Source organism: Melospiza melodia, chromosome 5 (genome assembly GCF_035770615.1).
Source record: "Melospiza melodia melodia isolate bMelMel2 chromosome 5, bMelMel2.pri, whole genome shotgun sequence".
Taxonomy (NCBI): Eukaryota; Metazoa; Chordata; class Aves; order Passeriformes; family Passerellidae; genus Melospiza; species Melospiza melodia.
Window position 1 is genome coordinate 36,399,409 of NC_086198.1, and position 19,173 is coordinate 36,418,581.

Genomic DNA, 19,173 nt, shown 5'->3' on the forward strand with positions numbered 1-19,173 from the left:
TAGCTGCTACACAGGCAGGGGCATCTGAGGGACAGATCATGTTCTTATTTTGGGATTGGTTCACTCTCTGTATCTCTTCATCTTGCTTTGGACTGGGATCACCTCAGCTGTCTCCCAGTTGGAGCTGGTTTGCTGTTTGCCAGGGTACCAAAGCACACATTTGCTCCATGCTTTAGTTCGTGCTGCTGCTGAATGCCTGAGCAGAGGGCTGCTGCCGCTCGGTAGCGTGTTCCTGCTGAACACCTGCTGTCAAACTATCATGTCCTTTCTTGTCAACTTGCACAATGCTCCAGGTCTTGAGCAAGACTGACACCGCAGAAAGGCTGTGCAGCCTGGCTTTTATAAATCTGTGTGCAAAGCAAAGCCTTCACATAGGGAACTGCAGCATTCTCTAGGAGCTGGTTTTTAATAATGTTTGATAAAATTCTGTTAGCAAATGCATTTTATGGAGTAGTGGATGCACAGTAGGTAAGGGAACCAAAGTGCTCCACCCTGAGAGGAGTAGTAGATGTTGTGTAATGACAGCAGAGAGTAATCTGCATAGATCTTGGGAGATGTACAAGGGTGGTGACCAGCAAAAAAAGTCATCAAAGAGGGGAACTGGTTAGAGATGTTGGCATGGGCTGAGGGTGGTGACAGACGTTGGCACAGAAGGAAGAAGGTGGGGAAGTGGAAGAGTGTGAGGAAAGGGGCTCTTGGCAGGAACAAAGCAGTATCGCTTGACTCGGGAGCCTGTAATTACAGGACTCCAGCCTTGTGACACAGTGAATAAGTGTGTCACCTGGAACAGAGGAATTTGGGGTTGCCTCCTGAAGCAGCTCGTGCCAGATGGAGTGGGAGTAAAAGCCTTATGGGAGAATCAAATTTAGTCTCCACTGGACTATGGTTTTAAGTCTTTAATGGTAATACTCCCACGTGTCTTTTCCCCTCAGCACCTTCTGTTAATTTTGGCAATTAAGCCGTGGTTGCAAAAAAGCCTCCAGTAATCTCTCAGACAGGATGGATGAGCTTCCTGTACTTGAAACTTTCAAAGATCCTAAAATGCCTGGCACTTCCTGATCTGTTGGGCTGGGAGCATGACCTGCTCTGGCACAGTGGGAACGAAAACATCAGGCACTGAGGTGAGCCTCAAAAGCACAGGGGAAGCACCTTGATGGGAGCTGCCTTCACTCCTGCCAGAGGTAAATGATGGCACAAGAAGGCCTTAACACTTCCCACACTTGCAATGCATCTGTCCTGACATGTGGGCAAAGCCATGGAAAACATCTCACAAACAGCTACTGCCTGCACAGGCTGCAGGAAGGCTGTGATGGGGTGGTGAGGCCCTGGCACAGGCTTCCTGGAGAAGCTGTGGATTCCCCATGCCTGGATGTGTTCCAAGCCAGGCTGCATGGGACTTGGAGCTACCTGGTCTAGTGGAAGGTGTCCCTGCCTATGGCAGAACTGGATGATCTTTAAGGTTCCTTCCAACCAGGCCATTCTCTTGATTCTATGATTCTGTTTCTTTAAAATGACTTAGAAATGTTCAAATACTCTAATGGTGAAAGTAAAAAAAAAAATAATTGCATTGCTCAATGAAGTTACAAGATATAGAGCATCTCTTGTATTGAGGAGTCCATGTAAGTAGGAGCCCTGACCACAGTTCATAAATAGCAATTGTTAATCTAAATTGGAAGGATTGAGTTACAAAGGAACTATTCCCAGTCCTCTCATTTTCATCAGTGATCTAATCCCAACAGACTCCAGAGGCAAAATTAAACTTTTAGTTGCATTTTTTAGGTTTCACATTAAAAGCAATGTATTTGCTTGAAAGGAGACAAATTTAATAGAAAATTTGTTCCTACTTGTGGAGATTAATTGCAGCAGAGAATATGCAGTAACACTGATTCTCCAGATGAGCTTCTCTACCTCCTGAACTGATTTGCTTTCTCTTACTCACCTCAATATGCCACTTACTGCTCAGGAGTTTTTAAGTTGTATTTATTTTTTGCTAAAGTTAGGTTACCTTCACACACAGTTCATGTGTGAGCTTTTGTTATAAGATGTGATGAAGAATGCTTTTGATGAATTAAGCATGGCTGCTGGATTCCCATCAGTAGGAAAATAATTTTTTTTCCTGTCCAATAGATAGCTCAGCTAGTTATGCTTCTGCTATTGTTGTAGTTCTGCATTCTGTGACAATGTGATTTTTAAAATGGCCAAGTAACCTTTGCCAAAGCTAAGTAAAGGTAGATGCTCAAAAGAAAAAAGGGAAAGAGGAGGAGGAAAATTAGCAAAGCCCTTAGGTTAAATCTGGTCTGTTCTTAACAGGAACCACAAATATTTTCCAGGCTTCACCTATTAATGTTTTCTTTCCTGAAATAATTGTCTTCATAATTGCACACAAAATACATGTTTTTGACTTATGTATCTTTTCCAGTGATACATTTTGAGGAAATACTCCATTTTAATTACAAGAAAATGAAAGGTTCCTTTTTGAAAGGGCAGGCATTTCTCCTTAGAAAACTGTGGTTTTGCTGTCGATGATACTCCATATTACATGAGAATTATCCCACTTTCCTAGTCTTCCCTCTAGGAGCATTGTATCTGTGTACCACTCATAACCTTTCAGTGCATGGGCACTTGTATAACTGTTGTGGTAACAGCAACAAAAAAAATCACATAAACCTGCAGAAGAATTGCTGAGTGGTACGAAGTGTTCTGGGTTCGAGCTATTCTGGTTTCTACCAAAACCCCAATTACTTAGTTTTGTGCCCTTCCTGGTTGGAGTAAATTATGCAGCCCTCACATCTCGACGTCAGTGAGTTATGTAGCTCTGTGCACACATCAATTAATTTTGGCCCCATCAAGTTCCCACCTCCTGTGTGCTGCTTGCCCTGAATCGGGTTTGCATCTCCCAGTCGCCAGCAGTTCATCTCGCGCTCCCGGCAGCTGCACCTGCCCAGGCCTGCAGCCCTGCTTCAACTCTTCACCCTCCCCCTCCTGCCTCTGCTCCTGCTGAGTCCCTCCTCCTCCTCCTGCTCCACAGCTTGGATCCATCCTCCTGGTGAGTCCCTCCTCCTCCTGCTCCATCCTCGTGCTTTGCCAGGTGGTCACCACCTGATCGCGTTGCACCCAGCTCAGGGCAGTGGGGCTGGCCCAGAGGTGACCTGGCTGTCCTTATCACTCTCTTCCCCATTTTCCAAGTGCACGTTGCAAGATTGAAGCTCCATCTTCTGGAACGGCCTGTGAAAGTCATGGCATGCTTGAAGCAGCCATCTCCAAATCCATACCTGTGGTGAAGGCTGGATCACACAACATCCCACTGAGAAAAGCAGAAGCTTCTAGGTCTGTACAAAAAATGGTGTTGAGGAGAAGGGTGGTGTCAGCACCCATCCAAATCAACCCTGCAGGTTAGCATGACGTGCAGGTGCCCACATCGTGTGCCCCAGCAGGCTTCCCTAAGCAACCCAGAAGAGTTCACTTCTCTCCAGTGAGCAAAGACATCATGAGGGTTGTCTTGTTCCCTTACTGCCAGCCTCTGTGTGCAGCTTGGTTCTGAATTCTGAATTATTTTGGCCTGAAAGGAAAAGCATCTCTGTGAGAAGTGGGCAGAGTTGAAAAGCCTGGGAGGCAGCGTGATGTCCTGCAAACGAGAGAGGCCTCAACTTGCTGTTGTGTTCTGAGCATCCAGCAGCAGAACAGCTCTGCAGCCCAGCCCCTCACCAGGCCTTTTTCCTCCAGGAACACCAGATAGGTCAAAGCGGGCCCATTCCTCACTTTCTCCTGCTGATTTTAGCTCCTCAGGAACATGGAGAGGGGGAGCCTGGTGGCTTGCCAAGGTGGTGGCAGCAGAGCCAGGAGCAGCCAGGCTGTGCCCAGGGTCTCCCAGGGTCACCACATAGGGAGGGCTGGTGGAGACCAGCTCTCAGTTCGATCTGCTTTTGTCTGCAGGGACTGGAGGGAGCCTGACTCTCATCTCATGCTGAGGTTATAGAATATTTTCTCTCCTTTTTGTCTGTGTTGATACAGCTACTGTGCACTGCTGCAACTGACTTGTGCTTTTTTTGTGTAGTTCCCAGCACATGTGGTCACCTTGGATAAGGTCCCTGGGCCTGATTGTAGCAAAAGAGTAATGATAGCGTGCTTAAAACTTGGGCCTTCAACTACCACCATAGGTAAAACACAAAGCACTGGGGATAAACGGGGGGAAACACAGATTTTAGTCTCTGACCAGAAAAAAGTGTGTTCACTGTGTTGGATCTGCAGTTGTGTTTTGTGCCTTGGAACTGAGAGCCAGGCACTGGAGAGCTTGCTCCCAGCTGATTGGCACTGAGCATTGTCCCTGTCCCACCTGCACCACAGCCCTGGTCCTTCATCAGTGGGAAGTTAAGTTGGCTCTAGAAGATGTTCTAATTATCTGGGTGTCCTGATGAAACCTGCCTTGGTTTGAAAGAGGCACCACCGTACTCTTGTGAACATTTCTTGTTTCTTCTAAATAATAGAATTAGCTATGGGCATTTTCTTAACAGCATGCAGAACACAATTGCAGTTTAATTCCACTCCCTCCAAGCCTAGTCTTGAAAAATGCAAATTTCTCTTTCAAGTGTGTTGGCAAAAAATGGCAACTTCCTGATGAACACACACGATTTAGACACTGAATTGTACACTGGTCAAGACATTGTCAGTGAGCTGAGTTCTTGGGTGGATTCATCAGGAGTGGAAAACAGCACAGTCTGCTGAGCAGGTATCAGTGGACAGCTTGTTTCTTGCTCTCTTCTGTAGGGATGCAGCATTGGCCACTGCAGGCACAGGATGCTGCGCTGGTATTGACTTGTGGGATTCCCAGCCGTGCTCTGTCCTTGCACAGCTCCATGCAGCCCCACAGGACCCTGCACTTTCTGCTGAGCATTTTCATGGGTTGTTTTAAAAATAACGAGATGTCTCTTAACATTCAGGATACATTTTTCCACTCTGAAGCACCACAACAGTCTTTTTAAAGAAACTCTAGGAAGGGTGTTGACTTGATCAATGCTGTGCAGGAAGGAAAGCTCTTTCCTACTATTTTTTCAGCATGACTTTCACTGACATGATCAGGCTGGGAAAAGACTTATTGGCTGACAGCCCAGGACAGCTATGCAATATCTCTAGTCATCTGGAACTCAAACTAGTCTACCCAAGGGAGAACCATAACATAAAAACAATTTAGGTTACACACTGAATCTTATAAACATTGTTCAGTTTCTAAAAAATAGTTTAAATACTATTTATGTGCATTTGCTGTGCATGGGATTATTGTATTTTGCTTTTCTTTTTTCCAAATGTTAAGAAAGGCTGGAGGATTTTTACTTTTTTTACTGTAGATGGTTTTCAAAAACCTTGGAGATTTTTTTATAAACATAGGGAAATAAGCTTCCTCCCTTCCTGTAAATTTAAGAGTTTGGCTTCTCCTCTATATTGGATATAACTGCTTTATATATAGATAAAGTTTACTTTTTGACCCTGTGCACAAAGATGTTTGAAGGGAGCTTCCAGAGGCCCCGTGGTCCCCCTACTGCTCAGGACTTTCACCAGACCAGATCAGAGAGAGCTTGACTGCTTCTGCTGAGCCATAAAACCCCCAAAGGCAGAACTTCCACAGCCTCCCCAGTAACCTGCCCTGAGGCTGTGCTTCTCTTCTAGAAATATTTTCCTCCCATTCAGTCTGAACCCTCCATGCTGCTTGTTGTGGGCATTGTCCTATCTTACATTTTCCATCTCTGTTTGCTCTGCCACCCTCCCACCCTCAGTATAAACTGAACACCCAAGTGCATCACTGGCCTCTCTCTGTTGTTACCTTATTTTGCATAAAAAACCTCATCAGAGTGATCTGCTTGTGTGTAAGCATGTGCAGCTCTAATAACGTGGGGTAAAGCAGCGTGGATCCACAATGTAAGATTCACTCCAATAAAACCCTTCTTTTCTCTCATTGTTGTCTTGTTGGAAGATCTGAACTTGGAATGTGTCCATTGCCACCTGTTCTTCTGCCAAGTCCTAACATTCCAGCACACCTTGCAACAAGTCTAGAAGTATTGTTTTAGGAAAATGACTGTGGTTCCTCTATGATTCCTTTTTTCCATTAACTGGTATTTCACCAGCTGAGTAGCCTTACTGTCTTTTCTTGTGCAGGTTCTTGCTTTTGTTTAAACTGTTGGTTATTTGGTGGTGGTGTTGTTTTTGGGCTGTGGTTTTTTACTCCCTTGGTGTGCTGTAACTTTTGCTGTGACACTTTCATTGCAGGCCCTGTTGAGGCCGGGGCGAATAGACAGAATTATCTACGTGCCACTGCCAGACGCAGCCACTCGCAGCGAAATCTTCAGGCTCCGTTTCCAGTCCATGCCAGTCAGCGACGACGTCTGCTTGGCCCAGCTCGTGGAGCACACGCAGAAATACTCAGGAGCTGAGGTAAAACTTCTGCAGTCGGTGCACAGAGGGTGTTTAAAGTTGAACTCAAGCGTCCCTGGAGCTTTCTCGGAGTGCTGGTGGGAATTATGAAAGGGAATATTTCAGATATTCCTGTGTTTCTGCAGTCTGGGGCTTTTTTACTTCAAGGTCCCCATCAGAGGAGTGGTGCCAGGGGAAGGGTCTCTTTCAGGGTGAGCCTTCATACAGTTGCAGGCAGCCTCATTAAGGATGTGCTGCCAGGACTGGAGGGAGGTGGAGGCAAGCTCTCCCAGACTTCCCAGACAGTTCCCCCACATCTCCAGGAATCTTTTGAGTGCAGGATTATGACTGAGAGCCTCAGGAGGAGAGAGGAGAGATGGAGGTAAGAAACAATGTAGGGGAATTGCAAATAAGTTGCTTTGAAGCTTGTATTTTCCTATTCTGTATAATCAAGACTTCACAGCAGCATTTATTGTTATAGCTCATTGCTATTATTTAGCTTCTGACAGTGAATGTCAGACAATTATTTCCTGTCCTGGGTAGAAGGAGAAACTTTTTCAGATGCTGCTGCCTGGCAGTTATAATAAGTATCAGTACATTAGTGGTCACCATTCTGCTCCCTGAATGTTATTCATGTCAGTGTCTCATGAAAGGATATTTCATTCTTTCCTCATTTTAATTAATTGAGAGTAATTATATTAATTCAAAAATTCAAAGAATGCTAATAAGGTTGCCAAGTTGAGCTCTTGAAAGGTATGAAATACCAGAATTTCCACCTTGCTGTAGCCAGCCCTAGTGTCTGTGTTATCACACCATCTAATTACACAGCCACCTTCTGCTTTTTCCATAGCAGAGTGGAAAATGCGCTGTGCTTGCCTTGGCTCTCCATGTCTCTGTGTGCTGTTTACAAGGGCAGGGAAATAAGCTAAACTTTTGTCTTGGGTGATTGTGGAGAATTTGTGTGATTGCTTCGAGGCCCTTCTCAAAGGACTGGTGGTGCTCCCAGGCCAGGCTTCCCCTCATTTAGCTGTCACTTAGATGCTGGTGGGCTGGGAAAATGCTGTGCTGCCTACTCATAACTTCTGGCTGGTGTGGGCACTGCTGTGTGTGCTGTGGGGTCATTCTGGGAAGCTGTGTCACTGCAGACACCAAAGCCAAACCCATGAGAGATTTCCTCCTCCACAGCACAGGGCAGACTGCACTCTGGGGATGAATGAATGATTGGAAGCTGTGTAGTGAGCAGAGCTGGTTTGTGTAGCACATCTCTCTGCCCAGAATGTGGGCTCTCACAATGAAAAAAAAAAAAGGCAACAGTGAAAAGGATTTCATGCTTAAATGTTGGTCTGGAAGACTGTCACAGCTCTACTGCTTCCATGTTCTGGAAGTAACAGTGTCATGTTTATATTTGGGGGACAGTGACACAACTTGGGAAAATCTATCTGCCTCTAGCTGAGTTACAAGCCTCCAAAAACATAAATATAAACATCTCCTCTGTCGCATATGGCAACTGTCGCCTTACCAGGCAACAACTGCAGTGCTTGTATTTTAGAAATTCCAAGCATATGGGGATTTCCTTTGGATCTGGATCAGCTGAAAAGCTAGTGGTGAATTCCAGTCCCTGGTTGATAGTGAGTCACAAATGTCTTGGTGCTGGCTTTGTGCAGAATCAGAAATAAGTTAATGGGTCATTGAGTGCAGCTACAGACTGGTTTCAGGGGAAAAAAAAAAACCTGCCTGTTTCTAATATGGCATTTCTCACGAATTTTGTTCTTTTGCATCATGCAAAGTATTATAATAACTGGGATGTAAAGAGTAAATACAGAAAAAGCCTCAGTCAGGGTTCCTTGGAAGAATATGTAAAGTCTGGATAGTTGGCACACACAGTGGCCAGTTTCATTAAAGCCTTTTCTTCCCAGTGTCTCCAGCTTCCCAGCTTTACAAATAGTTTCCGCTGCTGAATGGCAAGTTCCCACTGCACTGTTCTAGCCTTTGTTCAGAGGAAGAAATGGAAAATGCCTGGTTTTGTGACTGGAAGATGCTGCATGAATAGGGAGCTGCGTGTAAAGATGCGTTGAATCATCCTGACATGAGCTGAATAAACAGCCAGGAAAGTGGATAGTTCAGTGTGCATCTGGCTTCCAACTTGGCCCCTTTTCAGATCAGATACTTGTGTGTTTTTGCCTGTCATCTCTTATGACCAGTTATCTCTGTTCACCTGCTGGATGTACGTTTCTCTTAATGACTACCTTTAAAGATACATCAAGATAGCAAAATGGGGTGATTACTTCCCACTGTTTCATGTGAGGGAAGGTGGAAGATAATTTATGAGGGTGAATTACAGTTTCCTTCTCTTGTGTGTCAGTGAAGTTTAATAAGAAAAAAGACATTAGATGAGCAGTTGTATGTCTGTACAGTTGTCTGTCTGTATGTCTGTACAGTTAACTTTTAGGTTGAAGAAATCATCAGCTTTCTGGAAATAATTGAATTTGAGTGCAATCTTCATTTCCAGACCTTTCTGAAGTCGTGCTCAGCAGCAGTACTTGGGCTCCTCTTCAGGGATACTGCATTTTATTTTGGGCCAACTTGCAGGGGGTCCAACTTTTATAAAACTGATTATTTTTTAATGGTTTTACATAATTAGAATGTCTGTGCTCTGGGCTTGTTCACAGTTTGATCACAGCTTTTCCTAGAGCATTTTCACTGTTGTACTTCATGCTGAGAAGTTTCATCTGTTTCATTTCCCACTGAAGTAGGGATAATTAGAGATCTGACCACAGAAGTATTTAAAAGCAATGTTTTAAAGTACGAGCAGTGTGAGTTTTTTGGGTTTCATTGCTTGTTTTTATGGTACTGTCACAGCCAGCTATCCTTAGGAAAGATGGGCTTTCCACAAACTTAGGTGCTCCATTTTTCAGTTTGAGGTTAGACAAGCAAGGCATAAAGAAGAGAGTGCTTCCCCACTGGAGAAACATTTTGTTCCAGAAAGTAGGTGATAAAAAGGAAAATAAACCCAGCAGAGTGAGAGATGTTCTTTTATTGTCTGAGCTGCAGTCAGATTAAGTTTTTGTTGCAATTTAAAAGGCAGAGAGGGAGGTTTTAGGCAGAAACTGAAATCAAGTGTTGAGTTGTTTTCAGTTTCAAGTTGGTTGGAAGTAATAAAAAATTAAATAATCTGGGTATGATGACAATATTCCTCAGATGAGTGTGCTTATAAAAATAAGATAATGGGGACTGACTGCTTTTAAATTGGTGGAAAGCAGGTCATGGTGAAAGCCAAGGCTGGCATGGTTTCTATAGTATTATCAGTTTCCATGCTTACAGGACACAAGAGTAGAGCAGGAATCTTGGAACCTGTAAATCTTTCACTGGTTCTGAATCGAAGTGGAGCAGTTAACGTAAAAAATATCTTTCTCACTTTGCAATAACTCTCAATGGGAGCCCAGAAAATGAAAGGGAAGAAAAGCAAGCTGATGAAGATTTGCTCTGGCTCAAATAAGAGCAGATGTGATGCCAAAAAGATTTGTGCAGCAGCAAACTAGCTGAAATCAACTCAAGTCTTTGACTCTTAAAATATGTATTCCAAAACATGCTTGTTCTTGTTTACCAGATATTGACATATTTAAACTAGTAACTTTAATTAAAAACACCCCCAAACAACCAGACTTCTCCAAAGTCCTCTGTTTCATGCAGAGGAAGATAGTAAGTTCAAAAGGAATGAGGATGTGTTCCACCATAGGTTCACAGGAAGGTAAACCTCTCTCTTTTAAGAGACTGGGGAGGATTTGTCTGTTTAGTAAAGAACATCTACAGTAGAGAGATGGTTTAGATGTAGGGGAAAAAATGGACATTCAAAAGATATGGATGTGTTACCTTCTTTACATTTAGCTGTACATGAAGGAAAAGATCTTCCAGACTTAAGGAAAAGGCTTTCTGCTTAAAATTATTAAAGGGCAGTGGATTCAATCCTATATAGTACCTGAAGTATTACAGTGAAATGTGACTTTTCAAGGTGAGGAATGTCATCAAATTGAAATGTAGTAAGATTAAGGCCTCAGATGAACCTCTGATGTTTCTCTTGGACTGGTGCAGAGGTTCTGTTAATTTATGTCACTCATTGAAAAGTGAACATTTTTGTGTGGGTGGATGAGGAAAAGTCTCAGCCTTTATCCAATATGGGTAGCATGGGATCGCCTCCTTCCTACAGACATTTATCAGCGCTAAGGATGTGTTTGGCACAGGTGGCTGGAAGGTGAGGAAATACCTGGCATTGGGAATGTTTTCCAAATGTTAGTGTTTGGGATAAACGAGATGAATCACCGGAAAGGAAGTCACTAACTACCCAGGACTTCCCATGGGATTTTGCCTGCTGCTGGTGTCACAGGAGGCTCCTACGTGCGGAATGTGCTCGGGCACACCGGGAGTGAGGGCAGTGTGAGCACCTGGGGATGCCTGGGAACGGCACTGGCGTGGCAGTGCTGAAAGAAGGACTTGGGGGCATTACTCTGCCTCTCCCTGCTCTTTTCAGTCACTTCAGAAAGATCTGGTTCCTGTCGCCCGTTTGGCAGAGGTGTTGCCCAGAGTGGGTGGATTTTCATCATGTTGTGTCTCAGCTGAGGCCCGATAAAGTGCTATGTGCTCTGACCTAGTGAGGGTGGTAGAGCATGGCTGGCAATCAGCACATTTATGCCAACTATAAGGTTTGGTGTAGAGGGGAGTATTGGCACTGAAATTTATGCATGGCGAGCTCATCTGGGAAAGAACATTTTCTCCTTCAGTGAGATAATGATTTGCTAATAGTTGAATCAAGCAGGGGAGATTTAATGCATCTGGCTGAAGGGACATTAGTGTTTCTGAAAAGGTCAGACACATTAACAGCTCAGGAGCACACAGTCGAAACTGCTTCCTAAGGAACTCAAAGAACAGTGATCCTCAGAGAAACTTGGGCAAAAAAGCCAGGAGCAATTTGAATGAGCACCAGCCAGTGCTGAGGTATGAAATTTTGCTTGCTTCTCAAACCGACTTCTTTTATTCCCCATAAAGCCCCAAAAGCTGATATTTTGATTCTTTAAATGCCAAAACAGTTTGGATGCAGGAACTTTACAGCTGATTTCAACGTTTTGCTTCATTAACTACTTTAAAAGTATTGTCACCCAGGTAAGTGAGCACTCTTGTGTTTGCTTTTGCAGGGTTGTTTTGTATTGTGTCCAGTGTCTGGAGAATGAACATGAGTAGGAGCATCACCTGTGTCAGGAGCAAGCTCCCTTCCCTTGAGCTTGCACAAACCAGCTGTACTTTCACTAAACCAGCTGAGGCCAGGGGAGATGCCTGCCTTTGCCAGCAGCACCAACTGTGCTGTTTGCCTCCTTTCCCTGTGTTCTCCTTCCCATTTTCTCACAACCTCACCCATGGCAGAGTAAGCAGGAGCTCCCAGTTGCTCAGGGTGGCAGAGGGGTGCATGCTGCCAGCACAGCAGGGCACTGCTGAGCTGCCACTATCACACAGGCTTATAAAAGAGGGACCTAGGCCCAGCCTCTGTCAGCCAGCTTTACTTGCCCTCTGCTCTTGCCTCTGGCTTTGCTGCTTTATTGTCCTGGGCTTGGCTGCAATTCCCAGCAATGGAAAAACATGTTGCTCTTTAAAAGCAGATGGGAATTCATTCCTGAAGGAAAAAATATGTCTCTTTAGCCTACTGCTATTGTTTTCTTTGAGTTTTATTTTTTGCCTGTGAGTTATTTCTAGCAACTTTTAATTTAATTTTTTTTTAATCAGACAGTGGGGATTATTCTTCACTGTCTTAAAGCACACGCTCTTAGTATAGCAGTGATCACAAGTGGGGGTATGGAAAGTTCAGAGTGCAAATTGCATTTGCAGTGATCAGGAAGGAATTGAAAGTGTTGGCTTATTTCTGCCTTTTGAAGTACTTTCATTGGTGTAATACAAATGCTTATATCAGCTCAGAGTTGACAAATAGGCTTTTATGTTAAAAAAAAAAAAAAAGGAAAATAAAAGAGAAAAAGTGTGTTTTTCCTCACACTGACCTGTTTTTCTGATTTAAACCTGTAGTGCTGGCACTTGATCTCATAAGTTATGATGTGTCATGGAGTATGTGGTTAGGAGTGAACTTGCTGCTTGGAGTTTGTCTCAACTCTAGTCCTAAAGTATAAGACAAGGTGTACAAATTGGAGAAAGTCATCAAAAAGTTATTGCAGTTCAGAGAAAACTTATTCCTGGTCCTCTACTCTTATATGACAACATCCACTCAACATACACAAGTTGCTGTAAATACTGTGTATTTAGTATAGTAGTAAAAGGTATGTCTGAGGTTTTCTTGTTTCATTGATTTGTATCCACTTTTTTCTTAAACTGGGGTGGGTGGGGAAAGTAAATATTCTTACATATTCATTGCTATTTCTCATGGCCTTAAGATTAGCAAGTGTCTGACTTGCTTAAGTGCCTGTTATGATTAATTTTAGTAGTATTCAATGTCTGACTGTCCATCCTCATTGTTCAATTTCTCTTCCTTTACATGTATATTCATTTTCCCCCTGGATATGCTGCATTAAGAGGAGGGCCAAGGTGATTGGAGGGATGGAGCACCTTTCCTGTGAGGAAAAGCTGAGGGAATTGGGATTGTTCAGCCTGGAGAAGAGAAAGCTTTGGGGTTACTTAATTGTGGCCTTCCAGTACTTGGAGGGACCATGCAAGAAGGGAGGAGTGTTTGCAGGGCTTGTAGTGACAGGACAAGGGGGAATGGCTTCAAACTGAAAGAAAATAAGTTTGGGTTAGATTATTATGAAGAAATTGTTCCCGCTGAGGATGGTGAGGCCCTGGCACAGCTTTGCCCAGGGAAGCTGTGGCTGCCCCATCCCTGGTGGAGCTCTGAGCAATCTGGGATAGTGGAAGGTTGCTCAGATAGTGTCCATGGCAGGGGGGTTGGAAAGAGGTGATCTTTAAGATCTCTTCCAGCCCAGGCTGTTACATGGTTCTGTGATTTCGAGGAGGTAGCACATTTCAAGGCATGATGTCCAGCATCTGCTTGGCCAGGAGAGCTGCAGGAAGTTCCCCACTTCTGCAGTGAAATTACTTTCCATTCTTAATAGAATCAGCCCTCCAAAACCACGGGTTGTACTTGGTCAGTGACATCTGAAATGGTTCTGATTGTGATCTTAATTAGCACTAGGGATATTTAGATGTAGTACCTGAAGGCTAATTCAGGATGTTTATACCAGATGAAAGCATCCAGAGGAACACCTTGTGCTGACCTACTTGTGTTTCTGGGACTGTGCCAGTTCAATTGCTGTCATGGTAGAAGAAATGTTAATGAATGGCAGAGGAATAATAGGGCCCAGGTGTAAAAGGCTGTTAATCTACCTGGCTATTGTTGCTGTGAATGAAGAACGTGTTATTTTAATGGCAACACTGACTGTTTACACTTCACTGAACTGCAAAGATTGGCAAGCTGGGGCTGTGTGTGTGAATTAAAATGTCTGAACATACATTGGTATCTTTGTGTGCAGGTAAAATAGGATGTTTGCTTTTGGCAGTCATCTGCAAAAAGTAATTGTTTCTGTTGCAAAAATTTGGAACCTAATAATGAATAATAATAACTAATAAAATCAAATCACAAATGGCTGTGAATTTCTTGAACAATAAATGTACCTAATTTCAAGCTGAAATGCTCTCGCTAGTCAAACTACCATTGTGTAGTACATGCACCAACTATTCAGTTTCCATTGCTTTCTCCCATGATAGAAATGATATTTCACTTGTGTAAAGTGAATTTTGAGTTTGTTTTCTGAGAGGTGATCATTATTGATAAAACATTTGGAGTGGGAGAGTTTTTTGGTTTCTTCCTTAAGTTTTTGACTTAGGTGATTTGCTTTGATACTTCCTGTCCCTAACAATGTGTGTAAGGCATAGGCATTAGTTATTTGAGTTCAAAAATGCACTCTTCTATATTCCTTTCAAAGAGGTTTTGATTATGTGTAATTTTTTTTTCTAAGTGAGATTTTTTGGGGGTAGAATAGTTGAAATGTCTGCTTTTGTTCCACTTGCTTTTTTTATCCACAAACTCTAGCTATGGCATTGTTGGAGCTGGTGGCTTTTTGGTGAGATTAAGCTTCTCAGTGTTAATTCTGAAACCATTTGAGAAGTTGTTGGCAATTGTCACTGATGCTGAATGTGGGAACAGGGAATCTTGCAGCCAAACCTCCATTGTCAAACGGGGCAGTTTTCATTCTTGCCATGTAACTTCTGCTTTCCAGAGCCCTGCTGGAAGCTGATGGGCACAAACACTGCTGTAGCTCAGATTTTTGCATAGCAGAAGTTGCAAGTTGTTATTTCCAAGTTATCTTTTATGGTTACCCTTACATACATATGGAAAAGCTTTGGATTGCCTTTGGCAAAAGGTTTAAAAGGTTATTGGCAGATGGAAGCAGCACAATAGCAACTCTGCAGCAAATTATTAGCTATGTTAGAAGCAATTCCATGGTCTGTTTTACTTTTTAATTAAACTTTTTTCAGACTATCACCTAGTTCTCAGCTTAGGCTTTTTGTTTCCTGTCTTTGAGTAATGAAAATGTCAAGGATAGCTGGGTAGGAAAAAAGCCTTTCAGGTCCAGTCTTGTGTAATTTGTCCATGGCATTGCATGTATAGAAGGGAGCCATCGGATCTGGCCTGACCACTTGCAGTGGGAGAAAACAGAGCAAACCCCAAGATGACTGCAAGTGCTAATTGGTCTTGACATCCCCATTGTCAGGAAAGGAGAACCAAGAGTGTTTTGTCCAGTTTAAAAGAGCTGCTTTGGGTTTTGTTTGATGGTTTAGTTTCTTATTTTGGGAAGTTGGGGATGGGAGTTATTTTCTCAAAGTAATTGGCATCTTACAGATATAGAGTTTGTTACTTCATTTTCTAGCAAACAAAGTGAATTTGTGATAAAACTAGAAAACTACTATTACATTAACACTGCACAGTGACACACACTGTTGGAGGGAAAGGAGGGGGAGAGCAGCAATTTGTCCTCTGTTTTGTCCTCTTGCCCGCTTTTCACTGGGATAAACCAACTTTGTCTTTTTCCAGAACTGCTCCCAGTGAGCTCTCATTCAATGGTAAACCAATGAAGAGGGGGTAAAAACATTTTTACCCAGCTCATAGCTCAGACTCTGTGTGTTTGTATTTGTGAGTCTGTTTAAGGAGAACTTTTTCTGCTCAGTCTCTTCAGCAGCTGGGTTTTGTTGTTCAGCTGGGGATGAGGGACCAAAGAGCAGGAGCCAGCAGGATGGGTTATTGGGGATTTTTCCCATGACAGGCAAGGACAGGGGCTTGAGTGTTCATCATTGCCACAGGGAAGCAGAAAACACCCACCCCAAACCCAAAAGCCATGTGCCACTTGTATTTCTGATTACCGGTGCCAAGTGCTGGTCATGGCTGTGTACCTGGGGAGAGGGGCTTTGGGGGGTCCTCTTGCCAGGGAGAGCTGAAGGGCTCATCACAGGCTCCTCATTTCATGGGATCTTGCCATTTCTGTGGTCATTTCTGGGTATTTCTGTGTTATATGAACCATGGGAACCAAACTGCACTCCTTTGTTAGCGTAACAGAATTTGCAAGGCAAGAAAATGAGCGCAGTAGTTTTCTTTAAAAAAGGGAGAGCAAAACTTTTCTTGATTTTGACTTTTCTAGTTTAAGGCCTGAGGACTTCCAAAGAAGTGTTGCTGGCAGTCTTGTTTTAATATTCAAGTAGCAAGAGCTCATCATAATGAGATGTCAGCTCTCAGAAGTGGAATATGGAATATAGTTGAAATGTTAAAAACTGAAAACTTGCTCTTCATTTCTAACATTTGTCACTACTAAATTTATAAAAGTATTTGTGACGTAAGCTGACAAACCTGGAGTTTTGGGGGATTTTAGGAGATTTTTATGCATATAGTTATCTGTATAAAGACCTTTCTCTTTTTGTTTATGATTTTCTTCACAAGAAAATGTTCATAAATATAATGAACTTACCCTTATAAAACAGATTCTGTTTTTTCCTCTTCTTTGTTATGTACTATCTTTGCACTCCTGAGCTAAAAAAAAAATTGGTTTATTTATTAAAATAATCTATAGTTTGTCATCATTAAACCATGTTTATTTTAACAATATTTATAGAGGAGCAGGAAAAAAGGAAAAAAGAAGTTTGAAATTAATTTGTCTTCTGTCAGTGCTTGGAAGTTGGAATAAGAAAGGGAACTGGAGCACTGAGACAGTATCTTACCCTAGGCTAGTTGTTTACCATTAAAGAGAGAGCTTGCATGCGGGAGGGAGTGTTATGTTTTGGACTTACTTCCTTGTAACTCATAAATCTTGGCTGTATAAACGTTCAGTCATTAATTAAGGCTTTCAAATTAATCTGTTTCCTGACTGGACTTGGCTGGTTTTGCATAGAGCAGTGCTGTTGCCCAATCTCCCAGTTTCGGAGTGCTCTCAAACGTGTGCTATGGGAGGATGGTGTTTATTGTGGAGAGTTAATGAACAGCACCAAAGGAGGGAGGGGGAGCCCTGGGTTACCAACATGTGCAGGAAATAGGGTGCTGGTATCAAAATGGGATTGTGCACTTTAATTGCTTCCCTTACTTCAAACAATGGCAAAAGTGGCTATTTTATTTTGATAAATGTCAGGCCTAGGCAGAAGTATTTTTCATTCCTTTCATTATTCTTACATAATGTTCTGGTTTTGCAGTTCAGCCAGTTTACTCAGGATGATGTATAAATACAGCCAAAACATCTCTCTCATGTGATGGAAAAAGATTTCAACTTGTGTTAGAGACTTCTTAAAAATTATTGGTAGTATTATCACTCAGGTGCTGCTCATCTGAGATTTGTGTCCTACTTGTTTTAGCCTTTCTTTACAAATGTGTAAATGTGTGTGTATATCTATGTGTGTGTGTGTCTCCTTTCTTACTTATGCAGGCAGGGAGGAGCTTGTATCATACATCATCATACATTTAATATTTCTCAAATATTAAGTATTTTCAGAAATTCATCCTGGAGATGTGCCACTTTTTGTAGGCATTTCAAACAAAAGTATTTTCATTACCTGGGTACTAGATATTAATTAAAGCAGTCAGCTTCCTTCAGTTCTGCATGTGCAAAGGATTTCATAAATAACTTGTAAGGTTTAGAATAGCCATATAGAAGAAGAGGGTGGTGAGGCCCTGGCACAGGATGCCCAGAAAAGTTGTGGATGCCCTGTCCCTGGAAGTGTTCAAGGCAAGAATGGATTGGGCTCTGAGCAACCTGGTCCGGTAAAAAGTGTCCCTGCCCATGACAGGAGCATTAGGACAAGACAATCTTTAAGATCTTTTCCAACTCAAACCATTCCAGACTTTTTTTTTTTTTTTTTTTAGTACAAATGATTTTTCCATGACCAGGAAAACCCCTTGCCTTTTAATGGTGTCAAAGTGAAGGTGTGTTTTCAGTGTCACTTAGTCCCAAACTAAGCCATTTCCAAATATTTCCAGGTCTTTTCAGTGTTGCTTTTTACAGATTGCTGATGGGAGGCATGTGTGAGGAGCACTGGCCAAAGGAATCCCTCTGCTTTTAAACAGCACTTTGAAAAACTCAGTGTATCTTCAATGCTAATGTCAGCACATGAAAGAACAGCCTCACCTTTAAGAACAACTCTGCCAATCTTACGTGTTTTTGGAGCAGGAAAAGAGATTTTTGTCAAATTTTTTTCAATAGCAGCTTCATCTCTAGAAGTTTGCCACAGACACACAGCATCAAAGATGTGCAGGCAGTGAGTGACCCACTGAATTGGGCAGGTGTGGAAATCCAGGTGGGCTTGTGGTGCTGGGTGAAAGTACCACGTGGAGCATGATAGCAACACTTGCTAAATATAAAACATAGCATTGAGAAACCGTGGTAATAAATCTCTTATTCCAGTATACATTTGATTGGAGACAGTCCTGGGCTTGCTGGGAGATAGGATGGATTGTTGGATTGTCTCGTTGGTTTCTTCTTTCTTATGGATTTGATAAATCACTTGACACATAGTATTTGGTAATAAGTAAACTGTATTTCAAAGCCTGAAATGATGCCTAGGTGACATTTATAATTTGAAACCTCTTGTTACATAAGACTTGACATTTAGTGTTGTGTTCAGTGGTGTCTGTGTGCAACCTGAGGGGCAGAACAAATGACAATTCAACTTATTGCTTGCCATATACAGGGTAGGACTGGTTTTGCCCTGTGCAGATTCAAAATGAAGAGCTCCACTCAAAATACCTGTAGGCCTTTATTACAGATGGTGTGTTTTGTGGCTACCCATTTATTCTGGGACCTGTTTCCTGAGGGCTGTTCCCTGGAGCTTGCATCAAGCCCCTTGGGAATGGCTGCTGCTGGTTTTGGTGCCATTCCAAACCTCTACTGTACAGCAGAAGTCATTCTGCCTAATAAAAAAGGGCTTATAGCTAAATAAATAAAGTAAATAAAGGGATCAGTTAATGTGGTGGTGGGAGCCATGACCAGTGACCACTCCCTGCAGCCCAGGAGCTGCTCTGCTCATCTGACATCCCCAGAGCTCTCCAGGCTTTCCCAGCAGAGCCAGTGCAGAAACCCGTGTAGGATTCCCTTGTGATCATTGCTCCTGCTGTGGTTTCCCAAGGTGAACAAAACAATGATCCTGGTGTTAAAATGATAAACCAAGTCCAGTCCTAGCCCAGTCAGGATCTGCACAGAACAGGTTGTTCCCTGTGAGCTGGAACAACGCTGATAACATTTAGCAGGAATA

At 42.8% G+C, this 19,173-nt stretch overlaps 1 protein-coding gene across 1 annotated transcript in view; it reads left to right on the forward strand.

Annotated features, from left to right (window-relative positions):
* Positions 1-19,173, forward strand: part of AFG2A (AFG2 AAA ATPase homolog A) — a 161,570-nt gene that overhangs the window by 122,172 nt on the left and 20,225 nt on the right. Inside the window, 1 exon segment of the mRNA XM_063157072.1 lies at positions 6,259-6,423. Within this exon segment, the coding sequence (XP_063013142.1) occupies positions 6,259-6,423 (165 nt within the window).